Genomic DNA, 24,454 nt, shown 5'->3' with positions numbered 1-24,454 from the left:
TCACAAACTCTTTCATGTGTAAACGAAAGTGTAAATCCAATATTGTAATGTCAATACTATAATCATGTCTAGATTAGTGATGATTGTGTTGCTATTAATTGTGCAAATTATGAATTTTAGAAATTTTCTGAATAATTATTTTTTTTAAAACGTGGAATTTTCCATTATCTCTTTCTGAATATTTTTTCTATGCGACTGAATGTAGGGCTTAATTTTCCTTCTTGTTCTTTTTTATTTTGTTTGATCTATATCGTAGTTATGAGACCTGACTACTTATGCCAATTTATTGACATGAGTATATTAGGAGAAGGGAACGGAATATTTTCAACAAATTTCTTTTTCTCTTAATGTTCAGAAAAATTTGAACTAGGCGATCTAAAAAAGGTTGCTTTTCATTTTCTTTTGTAACTAGAAGCATTCTCTTTTAGATCGGCATTCGAATGAATTAACTGGGAATATCTCATGAGCTGCTGACAAACATAATAGCTGTAATTTTCACAAAAGTGATTCACAAAGTAATCTGGTTTGCTTTGTTATTATTTAAAAAATAATATTATAATAAAAAAGGGTCACGGAAATACTAAAGGGCGCATCTAGCTTGAAAGTTTTGTAAAGTTAATTGCACCCGTGGGTCTCCCTTATGGCTGAAATATGGTGGTCTCGAAAAAATTTGCCTTTTCGATAGTACGTAATTATTAAAGGAATTTTAATAGCTAGAATAAGTGAATATTTAATCTATGTTTTAAATAAGAATTCTGTTTTTAAGCTGTTCTCTCCTACGGAAGAATCATAATATGAGGGCTTTATGTTATGTCTACAAGAAACATGATGTTACCCAGTTCTACTACCGACACTTAATGACGAAGAATACTCAGCTCACTCTGATATCTCAACCCTATTATAGCAAAAAAGGATTCATTTTCATTTCAACTTTCTTACGGAAATCTTTTTATTTCAGATGTCGTGAAGTGAGCGTTCGCATGTTAACAACTGTTCCCAGTAGAAACAAAGTCTATACAGTCCTGTTCACCACAAATATCTAAAAGGTCCGTACTTATCCCTCTAAGGGCAATATTACATGCTTACAACTTATTCACATACCCTTAGAACAAAGTTATTGGGTTAAAACGGTTGTTTCATGTGAAAACGATTGGCAATTCTATCCTGTTAACCCAAATTAGGAGTTAAAAGCAGTCCTGTTCGTTCCACATTTTGAGCGAGCATTTTAACAAAGATATTATTTCTGATTTCGCTTTGATCAAATCGAAATTATTGAGCAAGGCTAGTTCAAAAGCAGTCATGGCTAATAAAATCAACTCCAGAAATCCTTCGTTGCCTGCCATTTGGGCGCGCACACTGGAGGTCTCCCTTATATTTTTGCCAACGGGGCTGTCTTCAGGAGAGATGGCACATTGGAAAAAGACAGATGATTCCGTAAGTCTAAAATACCGGGGATGGGGGAGGGGGCGTAAATTTACTGAGGATTCAGAGTTTTGTATTGTCCCGCTTTCTTTTTTTTTAGTCTGACGTAGCTTTCTAGAATAAAGTCTCACAGGCTTTATGTTTGAATGGCTGTAATAAAGCTATGCCTGTTGTTAAATTATCGAAGCTCACGTATATTGAGAAGCATACGTCATAAAAAAAAAAAAAAAAAAAAAAACAAACAAGAGAAGCAAGTTGCTAACTTGTATTGACTGATCATACTTGATTAGTATTGACTAGATCATACTTGACTGTACTGACTAGATCATACTGATCTACAACGGGTAGCTTGTATAACTTCAGCGTTTGTTATGGGGTATTTTGGGGTATTGTCAATACCGGAAGCATAGTTATTTGACCATAGGAATATTTTTAACAAAATGGCTGTTTCAAAATCATGATCGAATCCATTCATGAAAAAGAGCGTGGGAGGGTGGCCGGTAGCCCTCCAATCATTTTTGACTATTAAAAGGGCACCAGAATTGTCGTTTCCCAATCGAATGAGCCTCATTCCGATGTTAATACGACCACCCCTACCATATGAAGTGCCTCGTTAAATATAATCATACGTTGAAATCTTATGACACATTGCTATAGGCAACATTATAGCGTTGCCTCTGAAAGTAGTACGTATGAAAATAAGAAAGGAAATAATAAATGAAGAGAGAACAATAAAATAGGTGAAATAGAATTAATTGAGTTACATTCTTCTTTAAGTTTTATGGGAATACTTCATGAATTTTGTCCTCAGACATATTTGTTGAAATTCGAAAAATGACCTTGGCTTCTTTGCTTTTCCTTGGGAAGATTAGTTTTTGTCTGGAAACTTAGGTAAGAAAAATGTTTAACGTGATTAAGTTATATCATTCAAGTTATACTAAACCTATGAAGAATGAACTGATCATAATTTCTTGTCAAAAGCTTTGTCAAGCATCACTTGATAAATTACAGTTTATGAGGCGGAATTGCTCAGAGTAAATCGGGGACTTGTTTGACGGGTCACGGAAGTACTAAAGGGCACATGTAGCTTGAATGTTCTGTAAAAATATATGCACCCGTTAGTCATCGTTATGGCAGAAATATGTTGGTTTCGAAAGTATTTACCTGTTCGATATTACGTAATTAATAAAGAAATTTTAATAGTTTAAATAGTTAATAGTTAAATAGTTAATAGTTTTATAGTTTAATAGTAGAAATTTTAATAAGTGAATATTAAATCAATGTTGTAAATAAGAATTCATTTTCTATAATGTTTCTCTTGTGGAAGAATAACAACGGGAGTGCTTTATCTTATGTCTGCAAGAAACATGATGTTACCCAGTTCTGCTACCGACACTCAGTGACGAAGAATACTCAGCTCACTCTGATACCTCAACCCTATTATAGCAAAAAATGTATTCAATTTCTTGTCAACTCCCTAACGGAAATGATTTTATTTCAGGTGTCGTGAAGTGTTTCCTCGCAAGTTAACAACTGTTCCCAATAGAAACGAAATCCAATACACTCCAATGCTGTTAACCACTCATATCTCAAAGGTGCGTACTTATCCCTCTAGGGGCCATATTAAATGTTTGTAGCTCTTTTACATTCTCTTAACAAAGTTTACTGAATTTCTTCCAAACATTTATAAACAATTTATTCCAAATCTTTCCAAACAAATTTGTTCCTCAATATTATAATATTTAATTGTATCAAGACAAATAATTTTTATTGTACCAATTGTACCAAAAAAATATATAATTGTTCCTCAACATTTTTATCGTCGTTTCAATGCCTATTTCTGGCGGCTCAGTATATATCTAACTTTTTTTTTTTACTAATAGTCCAGTAAAAACATGGTTTTGACCCGGCATTGGAGCTACAGAAATGTTTTTGGTACCAAAATGTTTTGGCACCCAAGGGAAGGTCAAAAGTGGTAAAAATACCATTAGCGAATATATATTTGAAAAAAAAAGGAAAATAGGTTACCAACTGATGGACTTTTCCCATTCCATCATTTAAGGCTGTTGAGGTTTTATTTCTTTATTTTATTCACTGCTCACGAAATTATGAACTCGTTTATATTTTTAATTATCAAAACAATTTTGAAGGAATTAAAGGGTATCAGTTGTACGGGGCACTAATATTACTCAGACTTGAATTGTCCGAAATATTTGGTGAAAATTTTTCTAAAACAAAAAAAAGTTCATGAAGTAAACACTATTGCCTGCCCTACTCCATAATTTTTTTATGCTTTTGCTTTTAAAGAACTTTCGTTGTGCACAGGAAATGTACATTAGCCTAGGGGAATTTGAGCTCTGACGCAAGCATGGGAATAGTTTAAAATAAGGGCACGAGGAGTGATAGTTCTTTTTTACATTTACTAGGCCAATTTAGACGTCTTAATTTTCGCCTATGATTATAACAGGAGTTACCGTTTGAAAAATTATGTAACAAAACCTTCTGCTGCTTTCCTTCTGAGGCATAGTACTAAATGATTATTACTAGTGGCCTCAGATGACAAACATCTGACTGATTGGTTGAATTTTTTTTTAGTGCCAGAGCGTACGTTCCTGTTGGAAAATGATAATCAGAACCATCGTCATGCCATTAAAGTCGGAAATGGAGGTAAGTCATCACTGTGTATGATTTTGCTTTTCCTTATGTCTTAGTGGGATTCTTTTTTACATTTTCATAATCCTTCGCTGATATGATAGGGACTTACAAGTTGAACCATCCTTGTATGAACAACCATCCTTATATGAACAACCATCCTTGTATGACAGCCATTGGCACCAATTCAACCAATTAAAATGTTGGGCTGAGGGGACAAAATGTCCTAAATCTGGGAGGGGGTGGGGTGTAATTTGTCTATTTTTCGTTTTTATAAAGAATTACCGAAAAGGGTGTTTTTTTTTTCAAATGCCATTTTACATGTTAACATTTTAACATGTTTTTTCCTTCCAATTTAAAAAATTTGCCCAGCTATATCAAAACCATCAGTAACATATTTTGTTTTATATTTAAGGTCTGTTCCTAATCTAATGCTGTTTAAATGTAGTATTGTCTTCCAGTGATTAAAGAGTATTGAAAATGACAAAATGGTTTTTCACAGAAAGACAGCATTTTCTAGGGAAACATTTTAAATTTGTTAAAACAGACACTTTAAGAACAACGATTGCTTTACAGAAGCATCATCAATTTCTTGAGGCGCCAGAGAATTGCATAGAAAAGTGTAACCTAGATTGCCCCTCCCCCTTTGGTCTTGGGAATGTTTTTATTGAAAGTTGCCTTTTTTTGGTATTTTTATTGACCCCTTCCTCTAAATTTTGGAAATTGACAACACAACTCCTCTTGCTAGCAAGAATCCTTCCTGAGATGCGGCAAAGAGGGTGAGTCATCAAGACTTATAGGCGTGAACTGCGTTCACTAAGCAACATGTTTAAAGAGAAACTAATCTGAACTTGCCTGTGGCAATTAATTACTACTTTATGTTCAAAATGGCTCGAAAGAATATTAAATTGATAGTTTTTTTCGATTTTTAAATAAACACGGCTGATTTTTGGATAAAAAAATCTATGCCTTTTTAGTTACTTTCAACAAAACGTATTTTGTAATCCTTCCATGAATAGTCTAAATTTCTGTACTCTTTGGCTTCATAATTAAGAGCATATAAATAGCTTGTTACTGTTTTATTGACTCAAACTCTTAATCTTAAATAGTCAGGCATAAAACGGGTTTAAAATAAGCATTTGATTTTTTTTTGTTTGAAAGCTTTTAACTTCAGTGTTTGTTGTTGAATAAACACGGCTGATTTTAGTTTGAGATACGCTATATCCAGCTCATTTACAAGCAAAAATATTTTGCACAGCATCTCTTAATAGTTTTATATATCTCCTTTTTTCATTTTAGTATGTATACTATAGGATTTCTTTTATTCCTAGATTTGTGGTTCAAGGTTTTGTTAGATATTTGTCAGTAGCCCTTTATAAAGGTTTTAGTCTACTAATGAACCTTCTTTCATTAGTTCTTTCATTATTGAGCTAACAGAAAAACTTTTAGGGATAACTTTTCCAGGAAGATCATTCTAGATGAAAGTGAAACGCCGAATGAAGCTAATTATTATACTCTTTTAGATTATTTGTTTTTGTTGTTTCTTCATTTTTGTTTTGAGCTTTTAGATAATGCAGCAAGTGAGCTCTTATGCCTCAGTGTAGTCTCCTGGGCCTTCGCCACTATCTCCTGCCTGTGTTTCTTTGAGTTTAGGGACTTCACAGTAAAGTTTTTAAAGTTTACTAAGTAAAATTTTTCCTTATGTCACCCCTTGATATTTATTTTGCTAATACGAAATGGATTCACATGTTTTGACATATCCCTCCATCTTCGACTTAAATTAGGACTTACGAGTACATTGTGGCAGTGCAATCTCAGATATTTTCAAAATCTATTATTGGTTTCTTGTAATTCTTTTTCGTGTGGTTTTAAGTCTCGAATTAGTTTCTGATGATTTTTTCATGTTAAACATATTGAAACAGCAAAACAAATTTGGATACTAAAAAAAGGAATATTGTATATTTTGTTCCTGTAATGGTTGTTTGGCTAAGCGCTTATAATTTTTGTTAGTTGTAACAAAAAGATACTACTATCTTCAATTTGAATGACAAAGCACGCTTGGATTTCCCTGGCCGAGGGAGGAAGCAAAATAATTTTTCTCCTGTCTGTGCCCCCTCTTTTATTTCTTAGAGGCAAATATTATAATCATTATTAGTCCAGGATGGGTATATTTAATATATACAAAAAAAAAAAAAAAATGATTATTTGACTTGAATTCTTGTTAATCATCTGTTCGTGAAAACCTAAAAAGCGATATCCCTCGGGTAGTTCAACTTTTGGATTCTTATCCCTTCAATTTCAAAACATAGTTTTTGTGTTAGCTTCTGAACTAAAATTGCATGCAACTTTAGGTCTAGGACAATTCCATAACAGTGCGTTAAGTTTATACTGTTATTGCATCGTGAAATAAAAGATTGAGTTTTAATCCGTAAAAAATGATACTAGGAAGAAAAGTTGAAAAGCATGAGGAGAGAATTGTTGCCAGGGAGCTATGCTCTCAATGACTAAGCAAGCCAAAAGGATACTGACAACCGTTTTTATTTAACATTTTACTATAGAGAAATCTAACTCGTCCTTACAGTGTTTTCCCTATTTACAGAACCAGTATGAAAAAACAAATCAACATTAATGATTGTTTATGGAGTGAAGAACATTTATTTTAATAGATATGTAAATGTTAAGTTGCCTGTTGGCTGCGTTTTCTATTTCAATTCTTGGTAATATGTCCATTGATAATAGCCTGCTACGTTTCTACGGTAGCCTGCTACAAAATATAAGGCACGTATAAAAACCCGACTGCACATTTTTGTTCGGTTACAAATTTTGCTTAAAATGTCCATTGATAATAGCCTCAAGCCTCAATTTTCAAGCATAGTCGAAAATTTCCAAGTATACTACTGTCAACCAACGTGTGTTCCCCGGGGAGACCCTCCAACAAGGTTGACTCTAGTTCGACATTGTGTAGTGCCATGCATGAGAGGTGTAGCATAAGTGGGAGATGGTAACAACGGCAATGATGGTAACAAGGGCAATCTAAAAACTGAACAGTGCATAGTTTTGAGAATTTTCTTTAATTTTCTGAATATTCGCCAAGGTGACATGTGTAGTCATTTAATGCCAGTCTAGATCCGTAGCTAAATATTATTTTTTATTACAAACATATTTTGTCCCTAAATATTACGATGGTGCTCGATGATGAATCGATATGCCCTCCGCTGGACAGTTTTCGTCAATTCAAAGTTTGCTTGATATCTATCTAGGCATTTGTCGGAATATTTATGTCTATTTTTGATTTAAATGATGGCTCTTTCTTTGTCTCATGACATTCTTGAAATAAATGCTTTATTTTTTTAAGATCGGCGTCGTTTTGGATTTTATATTTTTGGGTTATAAAGATTGATGAGTTTCCGCATTAATATTTTAGACTTAAAATTAAAATTATAAAAAGAAAATCAATTCTTATGAAACACATCGTGAATTTTGACACAATACTTTGCTTTTTACTATACCTTCGATGCGCCCAAGCCACCTAAGAGGGTCAGACATAGCCGCTAGGCTTTCTGTAAAGTTTGATGATTTTGTGGGTTATATAAATTTTTGTGCTTATTTCTTATCCAGAGTCATTCGATAATGTTAAATAAAATAAATCACCAAGCGAAAAATTTCAGTAAAATTTTATATACAGCCTAGGGCTATTATCATTCCCCATTAGGTGGGTTTGGGTACAGTTGTAACGGCAATGGCTATTATATTTTGAAAGATCATTGAACAGGGAAGCGAATGATATGGCTCCTTTATTTCTATGTTTAATATGCTGTCTATTTGTATAGTCAATCAGATAATGCTCTACGAGAAAATTTCCGACTACCCATAACTATAAATAGTAGTGCTCGATACTCAGTATCTCGGGGTATCACTTTATTTACACAATTACCCTTAGTTACACAATTATTATACTTTTAGATCTGTAAATATGATCAGTTGTTTTTGCGAGAGACTCAGGTTCCTCCATAAGAGCCTTAGATTCTAAGGATTTTTTTTCTGGTATTCTCTTAAAAAAAAAAATGAACATCTTTTATAAGTAAAAGAGCTATATAGAGGTAGAACTCGGTTCGATTTTATTTATGTCTTTTGTTGTCTAAAATGTGGTTGCTTTATTTGCCCGTGCCTCCAATTTTAGTGTATGTGAGCAGAATACTGTTGTTTCCGAGATGTGACTTTTTACACCTCTTCTTGTATAAATTATTGATTGTTTCTAACTCCGACCTAACGCCTATCTGATCTTGACTAAACATAAATGTAGACCTGATTCTGTTATGTTGTTATGATGCCTTTCTCGTTCGTCTTATTTCAGACCCTGTCTGTTTATGATTAAAAAACATACCACTGAAAATTGTGACAAAATCATATTCTCATTAATAATTAGAAGTATATACATTTGCATATATTTGCTGGATTTCCTTACAGATTGAAAGAAATACATTGAAGTTCTCAGCAACGTTTCCTAATGAAGTTCAAGAGTTGGCCGCGGAATTTTGGGAGAATTGTATCTGTGTTACTGTTGGCACTGTGAGTAAAGCATGCACTGACCTACTGTAAGAAGTTATCAAGATTGATGCGAAGAGTCGGATCAATCAACTTCGCGAAATCTTGACGGAAAAGGTGAATATTTTCTTGTGGAGTTACAGAAAAAAAAGAAGGCTAGCAACCATATCCGTGTTCAGGGATTGGAGTTGACCTAGTTTGACCCCCCTCCCGAAATATTTGGCCATTTAAAAAAAAAATACATTTAAGCAATTCTTTGTTGCGTTTTGTAAAGTTTTTTAGTACCATTACTAAACTTTTAGGCTTTTATTACTAAGCTTTTAGGCAATCAGGCGAGTGGATGCAAATGATGAGAAGACGTTATAAAAAAAAGAGCATAAAAAGGAGAGCACAGAATGAGAAATAATCTAGGCAAGGAATGGTCTTTGTACCTTACTCAGTTAGATACCGTTACTTGGACTGACAGCTTTCTAGTTGGTCTAAAGATCGAGATATGATGGTTGCAAGCACCATTATCGATTCCTCATTTTTTGGTTGTAAACTTAATAAAAGAGGACTTTTTGGCAATGATAAATTGAGAAATGAAAGTTTGAACTCCGCTGATTGATTTTTCTGTACGACAACTTTTATCCCTGCAAAAAAAATAAACTTTTTGAATACAAGATTTTTTTGTAAACTTTTTATTCTGTTGTTTTGCCCTTTCGGTATCTAGGGAAATTTTTGAATTTTAAGTTCTTCATTTAAAGTTTTAGCTATTAAATGTTATTCTTTTGGATAATTGGTCTATCTCCTTTGATTCATTTGATAAAAGAACTATGACACTCAGAGTTTTTGGTCGTATTTTCTAGACTTTGGTTTTTATGGCAACATCTTGTTACGTATCTTAACATATCCTAATTAAGTAATATTTATTTAAACTTCACCAAATGATGATAAACTAGAGGCTGTTGCTGATTCCTGATTATTTCTAGGACAGAAAAATGCAACCATTTTGAATTGGAAGGCGGAGCATCTTTGACTCTGTGGCTATGCACCTGGTACATAGGTGCATTGAGTCTAATGTATAATGCTACGAGTCTAAATGTATAATGCTATGTAATATCAATCATTATAGCAATATTATGAGGCGGTTTTGCGTATTTTTATCTGCAAAACATCGCTTTATGAGATTTCTAAGAAAAAAAGAAATTTTGAAATAAAGACCAATTATCTCTTACCTCAAATTAATAAAGTGTGAACTGTTGAAATATGTGTTTTTTTATACAAAACAAAACAAAAGTCCATGTATTTCTCAAAATTTTGACATGTTTAGTTGTAAATATTGTTTTAATCGGAAGAAACAATTATTTGAAGGGTGATAATTTAAACTTGTGCTAATTGTTGGTTTAACAAGATGTTTTCTTATTGATTTTTTCGTCTGATAAGCTACAGTGTTGCAAACTCGATTGGCAACTCTGGTCTCTCTGTGCGGGTCAAAGAGTGTAACGAACTATTGAATAGCTCAAGTATTTTGACACAAAAAAAAGAAGAAAAATAACAACATCTTATGTTTTTAAACGAATTAAAATTTATAACAAGTAATAAGATAAAAAAACGGATAAAAATATTACATTGATGCTTTTGAATCGAATTTTTATTTTCATTGGGCTTCAGATAAAAGACAAGGTATTTTACATGTCTATCCTCTGTAAGCTAGCTTTGTTTTAACTTGTATAATTTCAAAAAAGTTCTGAAAATACCTTTCACTTTTAGAAAATCTTAGGTTGGATCCAAATAAACTTTAGCTTCGTCTCTTATCAATTTCCCTTGTCTTTTGAATGTCATCAACAAAATGAAGAAATAGATTCCAATAATGTGGCTGTGAGCAATTTTTCAATACGAAAAAAGAAGGCCCAAATTTGTTTAATCCCCAGTCGACTAGCTATTTACTGGGCAGTCACACTGGGCTATATAAATGTAAGGGGAAAATATCTTTTAAATCTTTAGATTTGCAATATAAATGTAAGGGGAAAATATCTCTTAAATCTTTTAAAGTAAGGATTAAAATATCCGGACAAGAGTCATCATCAACCTGATAAAATATCAGGAAAATAAGGTTCAAAGCACATTCTATATGCCTTATTTGAATTTTAAGTGTATGTTCATTTCTAAAAGCTTGTTTTCTATCACACAAAGTCTTTTTTGTTCTGACCTTGAAACCGAAAAAATATGTTCTATTATGACTGACTAATCAGAAAACTTGATTGGCTTTGTCAGAACGTCAGAGAGCCTGTTTTTAGTTACAATCAGAATCTAGTTGACTAGATTCAACATTTTCGTCTTTTTTTCTTTTTCTTAATTGTGCTTAACAGAGTTTATTAGTCTCCTAAAATTTTATTCACTGAAATTTATCTACCTCCCTTTGGATACCTAGCTAAATATTTTATTACAAACATATTTTGTCCCTAAATATTATGATGATACTCGATGACGAGTTTGATATGCCTTTCGATTGACAGTTTTTGTCAATTCAAAGGTTCCATGATATCTATCGAGGCATTTGTCTGAATGTGTTTATATATTTTTGATTTAAATGACGGTTCTTTCTTTGTCTCATGACATTCTGTTTGCAGGTAGAATCTATATGACTGATTAAAAATTGGCTACAATTTTATCTGGAGAATAGTCAAAAGAAATATGATTTACTTGGATGACTGAATCCTTCTTCCATAAAGGTGATTTATTTACATTTTAGACAAATATGTAAAAAATTCGCACCCATTAAAGGGTATATTTAGGTGAATCTTTTCTATCGGTTTCTTTGAATCAGAGGACGGGATTTCATTGCATAGGTGCGCTGTTTTTTTTCTCTTTATACCTTATCACTGTTTGGTTGCTATTTTTCTATTCATTTATTTTTATTTATTTATTTTTGCTTTATCTCTAAAACCAAAAATAGCACATTTTGAGGTCATCACCTTTTCAGGGGTCTTTCGGGTAAGTCTGGGGAGGGGTGTGTCTGCCTAGTATCACCGTTTGGTTTGTATTTTAGCCTATTTTCAAACAGTTCGTTGTAACTAACTGTAAGTAAGAAAAGACCTGACTCGAAAGTAACCGAAAACTCTAAAAACAGAATTTTGATACCAATAGATACATCGAAAGAATCAGATTTTTATGCTGATTTTAAATATATAAGTTTCATCAAGTTTAGTTCACTCATCAAAAGTTACGAGCCTGAGAAAATTTGTCTTATTTACGAAAACGGGGGAAACACCCCTTTATTGTCATAAAATCTTAATAAAAATCACACCATCAGATTTAGCATATCGATGAACCTTACTGTAGAGGTTTCAAGCTCAACAGAAACTACATACAGAATCTATTACGTACTAGCTGGGTCCCGGCAGCTTCGCCGCCGGGACCCAGCATGGCACGTGGCAGGCTTCTATATATGGATTCTCACTGTCTCTTGTGTTCTAACCGTAGACAGTGCTGGGTCAGTGCAGTACCGAACAATTTTTGTTCGGTTTAATTTTTAATGTTGCTCCTTACTTTCAGTTGAAAAACTTGTTTTTGTATTTAACCACATCTAGAATGCAAGTATTTTTTCCCTAGAGTGGTTTCTCAAACAAAAAAAAGAAATACTTTGCTTAACGCTTTTGAGCCGAACATATAGTCTATTGCAAAGGTGGATTAAGAGGTCTAATTAGTCTAATTAGTCTAATTGATCAGTAGGAATAGTTTGAACAAAATCGTGGGAAAATAATGATAAAGAAAATGTCTCACATTGCACTAGGCTTTTACTGTAATGATTGAATCAAAGACTTAAAGTCAGCCATTTATCTCGCTCTCAATAACTCATAATAATTCTTTTCCTTTTTTCCACGTTCTGCACCTGTGTATAGATAATTTTTCCGAGAAAGGAGACATTCGCATGGTTTTGCCCATATTTGTAAGGAAAACTATATATATATATCCGCAATTGTTATTAAATGATGCTTTATTGACAAGCATATGTCTGAATGATGTTATGTTGCTAATTTATTTTGACTGATTGCATTTTAGGTTAGTTATAAGTGTCAAAACTTTTCTTTTCTGTACACTTTTAATCTTTTCAATTTCCAGGTAATTTTGTCGGCGCGAATATTCAAGGAGACATTTTAAGAAAGCTCAACCAGTAAAATGTATAAAGGATTCTTATGACACTATGCCATCCAGCTTCCAAGTAAGTAAATCTTAAGACTCTTAAATTATGTATTTGCCTTCGTTCGCTTTTTTTACAGTTCTTTTTTCCGTTTGTTTGAAAAACAGTTAGCACACAAATGAAGGCATGTTTTCAGATCGTTTCTCTATACGATGTTGTTTAGAAATCAAAGAATGGAGCTTGTAATATATGCCTTCCTAAATTGCTTTATTTGCTTCCTAAATGTTTTTTTTTCTAAAATTATGTGGGTCGTCTTGACTGTCTTTTCTGTTAAACTGTTGACAATAATTTACCACATAATTATCTATTTCTCAAAGTATTCGGCGAAAGGCTGAAAATGTCTGGCTGGAAAACTTAATCCTACCATTTTGTAATCCATAAAAACTGTCTTTTTTTATCTCATTTAAAAAATAATTTCCAAGAGTTAGAATTTTGAAAAAGTGGAATGAAAATTACTTAAACTACTAATTGTACAACCAACTATTAATTATTTAGCTTTGACCATCGTTTTCTTTTTTTGTAAGATAGACCCATCCTCCCCATAGATTTACGTTTTTTTTAGGTATTTTTATCGTATTTTTTTTTATATATAACAATGTGCCCCCGATAGTTTTTTGAATATGGTTTATTTTATATACTCATTTAAAAAAACAAAATAAATAAATACGGCTACTCATCTAAACAGTTTGCCATATTCTATGGGCTTCAGCAAAGAATTGAAGAATAGACTCAGATCAAGTTGTTGTGGGTAATCCCTTGAAGACGAGAAAATGGTGATTTAGTCGACTTCAGAATTTCTTTGTTTAATTTTAAATTATGTGTAAACAAGCTCTGTTTGACAAAAGTGATATTTACTTTGTCATCACTACCACTTATCACACTTGCAAGTAAATTTGTCCAATTTCTATTGGACAATTTAAGTCCGGGTTTTGTTGTAGTTTCCTGTTTCCAGGTTATATAAGAAAGAAAGGTAAAAAGTTTTTATACAAGCGCAGCTTATTTTTATCAATTACTACGAAGGAATCAATGAAACTTAGAACGAACAAAAATTAAAATGAGAAGCCACAGCTTACAAAACTAACAGATACTACTATGGATTAATAGATGCAACCTAAAGTAAACAAAAATTCAAAGGACTAGAAAATGGCAAAATAAGAGTGAAGCTACCACATCTCCAAGCCCTTCAAAGGCCACAGTGTCATTTAGTATCTTCTCTGTCTTGATTTGCCTTGCCTCATTATAAAGACAAATTCTAAGTCTGCCGAGGGGCTGCGATGGTCGTTTTTGCTCGCTGTCAAAACTCATTAAAAAGGGGGCAAAGTTCTGTGGCTTTTTGTTCACGATGGTGCGCTTATCGTCAAATACATGAGCAATTTAGAGTTATGGATGGTTAACTATACTAGTTCATGTCTATATTTACAAATCTAACTCCCTTGATGTAGGTTGTGAATGACGAATACACTTGCCCTCTCCGACTTGTGTTGAAAAATCAGTGTCCATGTACTCTCCCTGAAATATGTTCCTTCTAATTTAGCAAAAGTCTGCCATGATTTTGTTATTGTAGCCCTTATTTTTTCATTTTAGGCTCTGCAATGAAGTCTTTTGGCCAATCGCGTGTCCCAATTTATGACTGACGGACACTAACTCATAGAGGAGATTTTCCAATTCTGTTTTATATGTTTTGCAAGTTAAATAGTAAGTTTTTTCCTTTTAAAATACCTTAGGATCACTTTGCCTTCCAAACTCATTCTGAGGCACTTCCCCCAATAAAAGTTTGAGCTATTGCTCTCCCAAAATAAAATTTATAGTTTCACCCTCACCGCTCCTTCGATGAGAACGCCCTGTTTCCTCCCAATGTTTTTTTTTGGTTTGCTATTTACTTTTTAACATTTATCTCTTATTTTCACGGACAAAACGTAAATTTTCAGCATTTAGTTTTTGAAATATAGTCTTAAGGCTACAGTAGTCCAGGGTCGTGTGTTCTTCTGAATTGTTTTCTCCAATATTTTGGTGAGGTTAAGTAAAATTGTAAGGCTTCAACCAAGTGCCATTCATAATATGGCTTAAAAAGGAAAAAATGGATGTTCCCGTATACAAAAATGCAATTGTTATTATTTGATGTATTTTTTTACAAGCCTATGGTAGAGGTCTCGTGGTGATTTTTGCAGAGTTGAGGATTCTCGAATCTCAACAAAGCTCATTTTTAGGCCAATATTTTTCAGGGCAAACGTGAATCGTTTATTATGATTTTGGGGATAGGGGGATAGAGTCAATCATGCAAAATTACACCTGCTCTTAATGTTGAAAACCTTATATTACTTTGACGTTTTTTAATAAGTTTATTAATTAGTTCCTAGGTCCGTAAAATAATTTAAATAGCTAGAATCTGTGAATATTGAAGTAATGTTGTGAATACAAAAATTGTATAATAAATACATGCCATGAATATACTTCTATATGAACTGAATTCTTGGAAATCCTCTTTTCGTCAAAGAAAAAAGACAAGAATTTTACGCCATACTTAGAAACCGTTTTCTTTATTTTAATTTGTGAAATCAAATCTCCCAAGTTTCTGAACCTCGGTTATTCTGTCAATTATTTTTATTAATTTCAAAAAGGGGGCATTTTGAAACATAATTTAGAATTGAATATATAACAAATTGCAACTGGACGACTCGTTTTGTGCTATTGTATAAACTTCAAGAGAGGAGGGGGGAATGAACCTTTTTGTTTCTGACACTCTTATAATGTGGATATAAATTGCTGTTGGTTTTTCAATCATTAATGCAAGAAGCTTAAGGTTTGGGACAATTCCATAACAGCACTGCGTACTATTGTTGCCTCTTGATAGAAAAAATAGTGTTTTAACCTGAAGAATTGATTTTAGGAATAAAAGCTAAAAGTATGAGGAGAGAACTGTTGCCAGGGAGCCAAGCTCTCAATGACTGAGCAAGCCAAAAGGATACTGATATCACTTTTAGATTAATCTTCAAATATAGAGGAATCTAAATCATCCTTATAGCGTTCTTCTTATTTACAGAGCCAGCAGGAAAGGTCGATTCAACGATGGGGCTTGTTAGTGGATTGAAGAATATTTATTATAATAGGTATGTTAATTTTAAGTTTCTAATGGACTCCTTTTTCCAAATATAATTCTTGGCAAAATTTGTAAAGAAATTCGCTTGTAAAACATGTAAAAAGGAAGTCGGGCCCTATTATTTGTTTCTTTTGTATCTACACCCCTTTGCTTTTTCAAAAATTAGTATTGACAATTTACAAAATAGATACACAATTTAAAAAATAGATACAATCACAAACTCTTTCATGTGGAAACGTAAATCTAAATCTAATATTGTAATGCTAATACTATAATCATGTCTAGATTAGCGATGATTATGTTACTATTAAATCTGCAAATTGTAAATTTTCGAAATTTTCTGAATGATTTTTATTTTTTTTTTACTTGTGGAATTTTCCATTATCTCTTTCTGAATATTTTTTCTATATGACTGAATGTGGCGCTTAATTTTTCTTTGTTATTCATTCTTATTTTGTTTGATCTATATCGTAGTTATCTGAGACCTGATTACTAATGCCAATTTATTGACAAGATTGTATTAGGACAAGGAAAACGGAGTATTTTCAACAAATTTCTTTTTCTATTAATGTTCAGAAAAATTTAAACTAGCCTATCTAAAAATGGCTGTTTTTCCTTTTCTTTTGTAATTAGAAGTATTCACTTTTAGATCGGCATTCGAACGAATTAAATGGGAATATTTCATGAGTTGCTGACAATCATAATAGCTGTAATTCCCGAAATGATCTGCATTGCTTTGGTATTTTTCAAAAAAAATGTTTGTCAAGTCTTTTTCTTTCAAATTCAATTATATTTTAGTGTAATCAGTAACCTTTGAAAAATGAACTTAACACATATTCATTTCAAATGTCGGTCAACTGAAACTTGAGGCGGAGTTGCTCGGACCTAATGTGTAAATATGTTGGTTTCGAAAGTATTTGCCTTTTCGATATTACGTAATTAATAAAGAAATTTTAATAGCTGGAATAAGTGAATATTAAATCAATGTTGTAAATAAGAATTCATTTTCTATTATGTTCTCTCTTGTGGACGAATAACAACGGGAGTGCTTTATCTTGTATCTACAAAAAACATGATGTTATCCAGTTCTGCTACCGACTCTCAATGACGAAGAATACTCAGCTCACTCTGATACCTCAACCCCAATTATAGCAAAAAAGGATTCATTTTCTTGTCACTCACGGAAATCTTTATTTCAGGTGTCGTGAAGTGTTGGTTTGCATGCTAGCAACTGTTTCCATTAGATACGAAGTCCATTACAGTCCCGTTGACAACGTATATCTAAAATGTATAACATGTAAAATGAACGTATATCTAAAAACATACTAGTAGTTCGTTTACATTCTCCTAAAGACAAAGTTTACTCATTCTTTTCAACAACAAAGTTTACTGAATTTCGTCCAAACAAATTTACAATCGTTATTCAATATGTTAGTTGTCGTTTCAATGTCTGTTTCTGATAGCGGCTTAGTATATATCTTAACTTTTTTTTAAGGACTAATATTCCAGTAAAAATACGATCTTGACCCGGCATTTGAGCAACCAAAATGTTTTGTCACAAATTACCAGAAAAGTTCGCTTAATAACGTATCGAAAATCGGCCGTGCAGAAGTATTCTCTTTTCAGGGAAAAGAGGTCAGAAAAAGGGAGAGGGGAATCTCGAATTTAAATTTATTCAATGTTTTCTGGTTTGAAAGTTCGTTTCCTATTAAATCAAGTCTGAGAATTGAAAATTACATTAGAATTGAAGAATTTTATCACTTCATTCCTCATTTCAATCCTAGCTGAGATCAAAAGGGGAGAAAATACCATTTGTCGTACATAATTCAAAAAAAGGGGAAAATCAGTTGTGCGGGACACTAATCTTGCTTGGGCTTGGAATTGTCTGAGAATTTTTTTGAAAACTTCCGAAAAAAAAAAATCTGCCTCCCCTACTCCCATAATTTTTTTTATGCTTTTGCTTTTGAATAACTCACGTTTGGGATAGGAAACGTGGAAATTCTTAGGGGAATTCGAGTTCTGACGCATGCATGTTTAAAAGAAGGGTCTGAGGAGTAATAGTTTTGGTCTTAAATTTCATAGGCAAATTTAGTTTTTTATTAAGAGGTTCCAACTTCTTTTCTGTCTATGATTATAACAGGAGTTACCGTTTGGAAAACTATTTAACAAAACCTTTTGCTGCTCTTCTTCTGAGGCATAGTACCAACTATGTAGTACGTATGAAAATAAGAAAGGAAATAATAAATGAAGAGAGAAAAATCAAATAGGTGAAATAGAATTACATTACATTGAATTACATTCTTCTGAAAGGTTTAAGGGAATACTTCACGAATTTTTGTCGTCAGACATATTAGTTGAAATTCGAAAAATGACCCAGGCTGCTTTGGTTCTCCTTAGAAAAATTGGTTTTTGTCTGAAAACTTAGGTAAGAAAAACGTTTAATGTGATTAAGCTGTATTTGATTACACGTTATACTAAACCTATGAAAAATGATCTGGGCATATTTTCTTGTCAAAACCTTTGTCAAGCATCACTTGATAAATTACAGTTTATGAGGCGGAATTTGTCAGAGTAAATCGGGGACTTGTTTGAAGGGTCACGGAAGTACTAAAGGGCAAATATTCAGGTTGAAAGTTCTGTAAAATTATATGCACCCGTTAGTCTCCGTTATGGCAGAAATTTGTTGGTTTCGAAAGTATTTCGACTGTTCGATATTACGTTATTAATAAAGAAGTTTTAATAGCTAGAATAAGTGAATATTAAATAAATGTTGTAAATAAGAATTCATTTTCTATAATGTTTATTGTGGAAGAATAACAACGGGAGTGTTTTATCCTATTTCTACAAGAAACATGATGTTACCCAGTTCTGCTACCGACACTCAATGACGAAGAATACTCAGCTCACTCTGATACCTCAACCCTATTATAGCAGAAAAATATTCAATTTCTTGTCAACTCCCTCACGGAAATCTTTTTATTTCAGGTGTCATGAAGTATTTGTTCGCATACTAGCAACTGTTCCCAATAGAAAACGGAATCCAATACACTCCACTACTGTTAACCACTCATATCTCAAAGGTACGTACTTATCCCTCTAGGAGCCATATTAAATGTTTGCAACTCTTTTACATTCTCTTAACAAAGTTTACTGAATTTCTTCCAAACAAATTTATAAACAGTTTATTCCAAATCTTTCCAAACAAATTTGTTCCTAAATATTATAAATTATAATTGTATCAAGACAAATAATTTTTAATTGTGCCAAAAAAATATATAATTGTTCCTCAACATTTTTATTGTCGTTTCAATGTCTATTTCTGGCGACTCAGTACATATCTAACCTTTTTTTTAAGGACTAATAGTCCAGTAAAAACATGGTTTTGACCCGGCATTGGAGCAACTGAAATGTTTTGGCACCCTTGGCGAGTCAAGAGTGGTAAAAACACCATTTGTGAATATATAATTGAAAAAAAAATAACATATAATTAAAAAGAAAAAGGAAAATGGGGTACCAACTGATGGGCTTTTCCCATTCCACCATTTAAGGCTGTTGAGGTTTTATTTTTTTTTTTTTATTCACGGCTCACGAAATTATGAACCCGTTTATATTTTTAGTTATCAAAACAATTTTGAAGGGATTAAAGGGTATCAGTTGTACGGGACACTAATCTTACTCGGACTTGAATTGTCCGAAAATTTTTGGTGAAAATTTTCCTAAAACTGAAAAAGGTTCATGAAGTAAACACTATTGTCTCCCCTACTCCATAATTTTTTTGTGCTTTTGCTTTTAAAGAACTTAACGTTGTGCACAGGAAATGTACATTAGCTTATGGGAATTTGAGCTCAGATGCAAGCATGGGAGTAGTTTAAAATAAGGGCACGAGGAGTGATAGTTCTTTCTTACATTTACCAGGCCAATTTAGACGTCTTAACTTTCGCCTATGATTATAACAGGAGTTACCGTTTGAAAAATTATGTAACAAAACCTTCTGCTGCTTTCCTTCTGAGGCATAGTACTTAATGATTGTTACTTGTGGCCTCAGATGACAAACATCTGACTGATTGGTTGAATTTTTTTAGTGCTGGAGCGTACGTTCCTTTTGGAAAATGATAATCAGAACCACCGACATGCCATTAAAGTCATGGAAATTGAGGTGAGTCTTCACTGTGTATGATTTTGCTTTCCCTTATGTCTGAGTGGGATTCTTTTTTAAATTTTCACAATCCGTTGCTGATATGATACGGACTTGCAAGTTGAACCATCCTTATATGAACAAATACCCTTGTATGACAACCAGTGACCCCAATTCAACCAATAATCAACCAAGCGGCTCTTTACCGGAGATGAACAATTGAAACGCTAATATAGTCTTCAATCGATTTTGTTGAATGAGACATTATAATCTTATTATTGAAAATAATGAGGAAATACTGCTTGAAAGTTATACGATAATTTTAATTTTTTTTTTTTTTATTTACAAATATGGTAAAAGAAGAAAATAAAACATTGCAGAAATTCTCCTCTACAAAACACCAAAAGATGAGTTTTAAGCTTTCAAAATGGATATCAATAGTACCACAGGTTAACAAGGTGACTTTGATTTTAACAAATACATTTCACCATTCAAAATCGCCCTGCGTTTTAAATTATAGTTTTGATAAACAGATTTATATGCGTGAGGTTTTTATTTTTCCTGAGTGGGGATACTAACATTTTGCCAAACTTGACAAATTACCAAAGTTGGCCATGTCATCTTTTATTTCTTTGATTTTTCTTTATGGTTTATTTTGTTGTTTTTACGCTTAGAAAGACTAATTGAGTAGTTTATTAGTTTCCTAAAGTTTATTGACTAGTCATATTGGTCTAGTCATTTCATGCCAGTCTAGATGCTTAGCTAAATATTCTTTTTTATTACAAACATATTTTGTCCCTAAAAATTACGATGATGCTCATTGACGAGTTTAATATGCCCTTTGATTGACAGTTTTTGTCAATTCAAAGGTTCCATGGTATCTATCAAGGCATTTGTCGAAATTTCTCTATCTATTTTTGATTTAAATGACGGTTCTTAATTTGTCTCATGACATTCTTGAAAGAAATGTCTTATTTTTTCATTTTTACTCATTTTTTTGTAACTGACGTTGACAATTGATTTTATCCCCTATTGGACCATTCCTACTGACAAATTTTGATATTAAGATACAAATGCGTCTTCTTAGGTTTTCATATTTTTGGGTTATAAAGGTGAAATTTATAAGTATCTGTATTAATATCTTAGGCTGTAAATTGTAAAAAGAAAATCCATTCTTATGAAACAGATCGTGACTTTGGACAATACTTTGTTGTTTGCTATACCTTTGATGCGCAAAGCCCCCTAAGGGGGCCTAAAGGGGCCAAGTATAGCCCTAGACTCTCTGCAGCGTTTTGATGGTTTTGTGGCTTATATTAATTTTTGTGTTTATTTCTTATCCAAAGTCATTCTATAATGCTAAATAAAACAGATCGCAAAAAATCGAAAAAAAATTAAAATTTTAGATACAGCCTAGGGCTATTATCATTCCCCATTAGGAGAGGTTTGGGGTACAGTTGTAACAGGGATGGCTATTATATTTTGAAAGATTGTTGAACAAGGAAGCGAATGATATGGTTCTTTTGTTTTTTATGTTTAATATATGGCTTTTATCTATTTTTAGTGTCTTTCATTTTCTATCTATCTTTTATAGTTATTTTCAAAAAGGTATCTACTAAGATATTTAGACTTCTAACTTTCCAATAAGAAGTCGTTACTAAGATACATTAGTAAATTTAGATAAATAGTATCTTCAACTGGTTCTTATGTGATTGCTGTAAGCATTTTGGATCTTAATACTGAGCTATTCAAGTCGCGTTTGTGGTATCATTTCTGACACAGCATGTAATTTTTGCAGTTTTCGCATAAAATGCACATTTTCTAACAAACAGTTACACTGTTTGTACACTGGTAACACTTGTAAACAGGTACACTGCTAACAAAGAAAAAACAACCCTTTAACTCCAAGACTGGCAATTGTATTTGTTTTTTTTGCCTCGTGTATATAATCATATTTCAGCGTAAATTTTATTCCAGTGCGAAAAAAACTATTTACCTAAATTATCGGCTACAATCTTTTCTGTATGTATTAAAACAACAAAAACTGTCAATAAAAGTACCAATCGATCCATTCCAAATCGTTTTACACAATGCTACTAGTATTACACTCAGTTAACACTTAATTATTGAACACCTTCTCTTTTCAAGTCACACAAAAATAAAGGAGCTCTAATGCACGTTTCTCCAGGAACTTTTTTTCCCGAGGGGAAAATAAATGCAAACCTGCAACATCGTATGTCAGACGAAGACTGTCAAACCATTTAAAAACAGAAAGTGTTCGCGAGCCGTGTCCAGGCTAAGAAACCCAGGAACAATATCAGACAAGACAATGGCCTGGTCTTCAGGAATCTTGGGAATCATTCATTCTACAAGACAGAATATATAAAAATAATTAATGAATAACAAAATTATCCATATAATAGTAACCTGTAATATTAGAATAAAGGTGCTATAATTGGCGCATTGATTTCCAGCATAAGAACTAACTATTATTTACATTTGCTTATACTAATTTTGTGCTGATTGTGTTTGGATTTTTTAGAGGTTGGCATAGAATCCAATTCTCTTAGAAATGTTAGCTTTGGTATCAAGGTTACAATCAAGGCTGCGATAACCTCTTTACCCCCTGAGAAAAAAACTTTAATTCAAGGCCTTAAGTTTGAAAAACCATGTTAATTGCATTTTTATCGATATTCTAATACCCATTCACAGAATTGAAGTACCTAAATATATGCCCATATCGTCTATGCACTATAAAAAAGCCTCGTCATGGGAAACGTCTTTGTAAAATTATCAGGTGGGATCCCTCGTCCTAAGAAAAGATGCCCAAGGGATATATGCTGGAATCTAAACAAATTCCAATTTTTTTCAAGTTTGTTATTTTGGAAAATCGGTTATATATCCTCGAATATTATACCAATTATATCAATTATTATACCACTTGTATTTGTATTAACCAAAATAACAAATTTGTTATTTTGGAAAAATTGCAAAAATATAATTTTTTCAGTTTTCGCATAAAATGCACATTTTCTAATAATATGACTTACATTAACACTGAATATCTCTATCTTGGGACAAAACTTGAGAAGTAAAATATTTTTATAGGTGTCTGGTTTTTACTTTTATGTCGTTTATTCGAATCTCTTATAAAAGCTCTATAATTAATGGCAAAAAGTTTATAATGGACAAGATAGTACGACCTTATGGCGGTGGTTCTCAAACTGTGGTACGCCTACCCTTTAAAGGTACGCAAAAATTCTCAGCTGGTACACTGCTAACAAAGAAAAAAAACAACCCTTTAACTCCAGGACTGGCAATTCTTATTTATTTTTTTGCTATAGTTTATCTAGTACCTTTCGGAGTTAAAGAATATAAAAAGGAGGCTAGTAACTATAGCCGTGTTCAGGGGGTGGTGTTGATCTAGTTTGGACTCCCTTCCCGAAATATTTCACCGACTTAAAAGAATATAATTTAAACAGTTTTTTGTTGCGTTCTTTAATACCTTTACTAAACGTTTAGGCTTTTATTACTAAGCTTTTAGGCAATCAGACGAGTGGATGAGGATGATGAGAAAACGCTATAAAAACAAATTTGCCTTCGTTCTGTAAGGAATTACTAGTAGTACTGTTCTATGAACTAGATAAAGCACTTCTACCTTTTTACCCAACGAGAGCTCGGAATGAGAAATAAAATCTAGGCGAGGAATTGTCTTTGCACCTTACTCAGTTATATACCGTTACTTGGACTGACAGATTTCTAGTTGATCTAAAGATCGAGATATGATGGTTCCAAGCACTAATTTCGATTCTTCATCTTTTGGTAGTAAACTTAATTAAGGAAGTCTTTTTGGCAATGAGAAATTTAGGAAATAAAAGAAAGAAAGTTTGAATTCCGCTTATTGATTTTTCTGTGCGACAACTTTTATCTCCCCTAAAAGAATCAACTTTTTGAATACAAGATTTTTTTTTATATCCTAAAATTATTTCTAACTAAAATTATTTATACTGTAACCAATTAGCTAAGAGATCTTCGTACATTTTTGAAAAAAAACTGGAGTCAAGGGGATTGGTCTTACTCCAGTAAAGTCGTTCAGGCCTCCCTTCTTTGGATCGGAGTAATACAGCCCAGCTTCCAGCACGACAGTTAGCATCTGGAATCACTAAGATAAAGAAAAATACTAACAAGAAATGTTGATAGTTTGTCAGGGAATGCTTTTGTTACATCAATGGGACATATACTGCTTTTTTCAGTTTCGGTAGTTATTCTATTATTTTCTTGGCTGAAATTTTCAGGATTTTATCTTTTGAGTTTCAGGGATTAGATGGTTTTCCAAAAGAGAGAGAGAGAGGGGAAGTTTGCACTATGTTAGCCAAGTGTTTATTAAGCTCATTGGATGACTGTTCTAGCGGCTCATTAAAAA

The 24,454-nt window shown here is 32.7% G+C and overlaps 1 protein-coding gene across 10 annotated transcripts in view; it reads left to right on the top strand.

Annotated features, from left to right (window-relative positions):
- Positions 1 to 24,454, top strand: part of LOC136025163 (uncharacterized) — a 489,107-nt gene that overhangs the window by 68,268 nt on the left and 396,385 nt on the right. For 5 of the 10 annotated variants that reach the window (XM_065700915.1, XM_065700919.1, XM_065700921.1 and 2 more), the window contains exons 22-31: positions 959 to 1,046; positions 2,924 to 3,017; positions 4,018 to 4,089; positions 8,542 to 8,736; positions 11,232 to 11,333; positions 12,724 to 12,823; positions 14,387 to 14,497; positions 15,843 to 15,909; positions 18,885 to 18,979; positions 19,982 to 20,055. In XM_065700915.1, the coding sequence (XP_065556987.1) occupies positions 14,479 to 14,497; positions 15,843 to 15,909; positions 18,885 to 18,979; positions 19,982 to 20,055 (255 nt within the window). In that variant the 5' untranslated portion in view covers positions 959 to 1,046; positions 2,924 to 3,017; positions 4,018 to 4,089; ... (2 more) ...; positions 12,724 to 12,823; positions 14,387 to 14,478. Of the gene's footprint in view, positions 1 to 958; positions 1,047 to 2,923; positions 3,018 to 4,017; positions 4,090 to 8,541; positions 8,737 to 11,231; positions 11,334 to 12,723; positions 12,824 to 14,386; positions 14,498 to 15,689; positions 15,910 to 18,884; positions 18,980 to 19,981; positions 20,056 to 24,454 lie in introns of all 10 variants that reach the window. The other 5 variants (XM_065700916.1, XM_065700917.1, XM_065700925.1 and 2 more) reach the window with 2 other exon arrangements.

This window comes from Artemia franciscana, chromosome 3, assembly GCF_032884065.1.
Source record: "Artemia franciscana chromosome 3, ASM3288406v1, whole genome shotgun sequence".
NCBI lineage: Eukaryota > Metazoa > Arthropoda > Branchiopoda > Anostraca > Artemiidae > Artemia > Artemia franciscana.
Note: the sequence above shows the minus strand (reverse complement) of the source record. Positions and strands in the feature narration are given on the sequence as shown.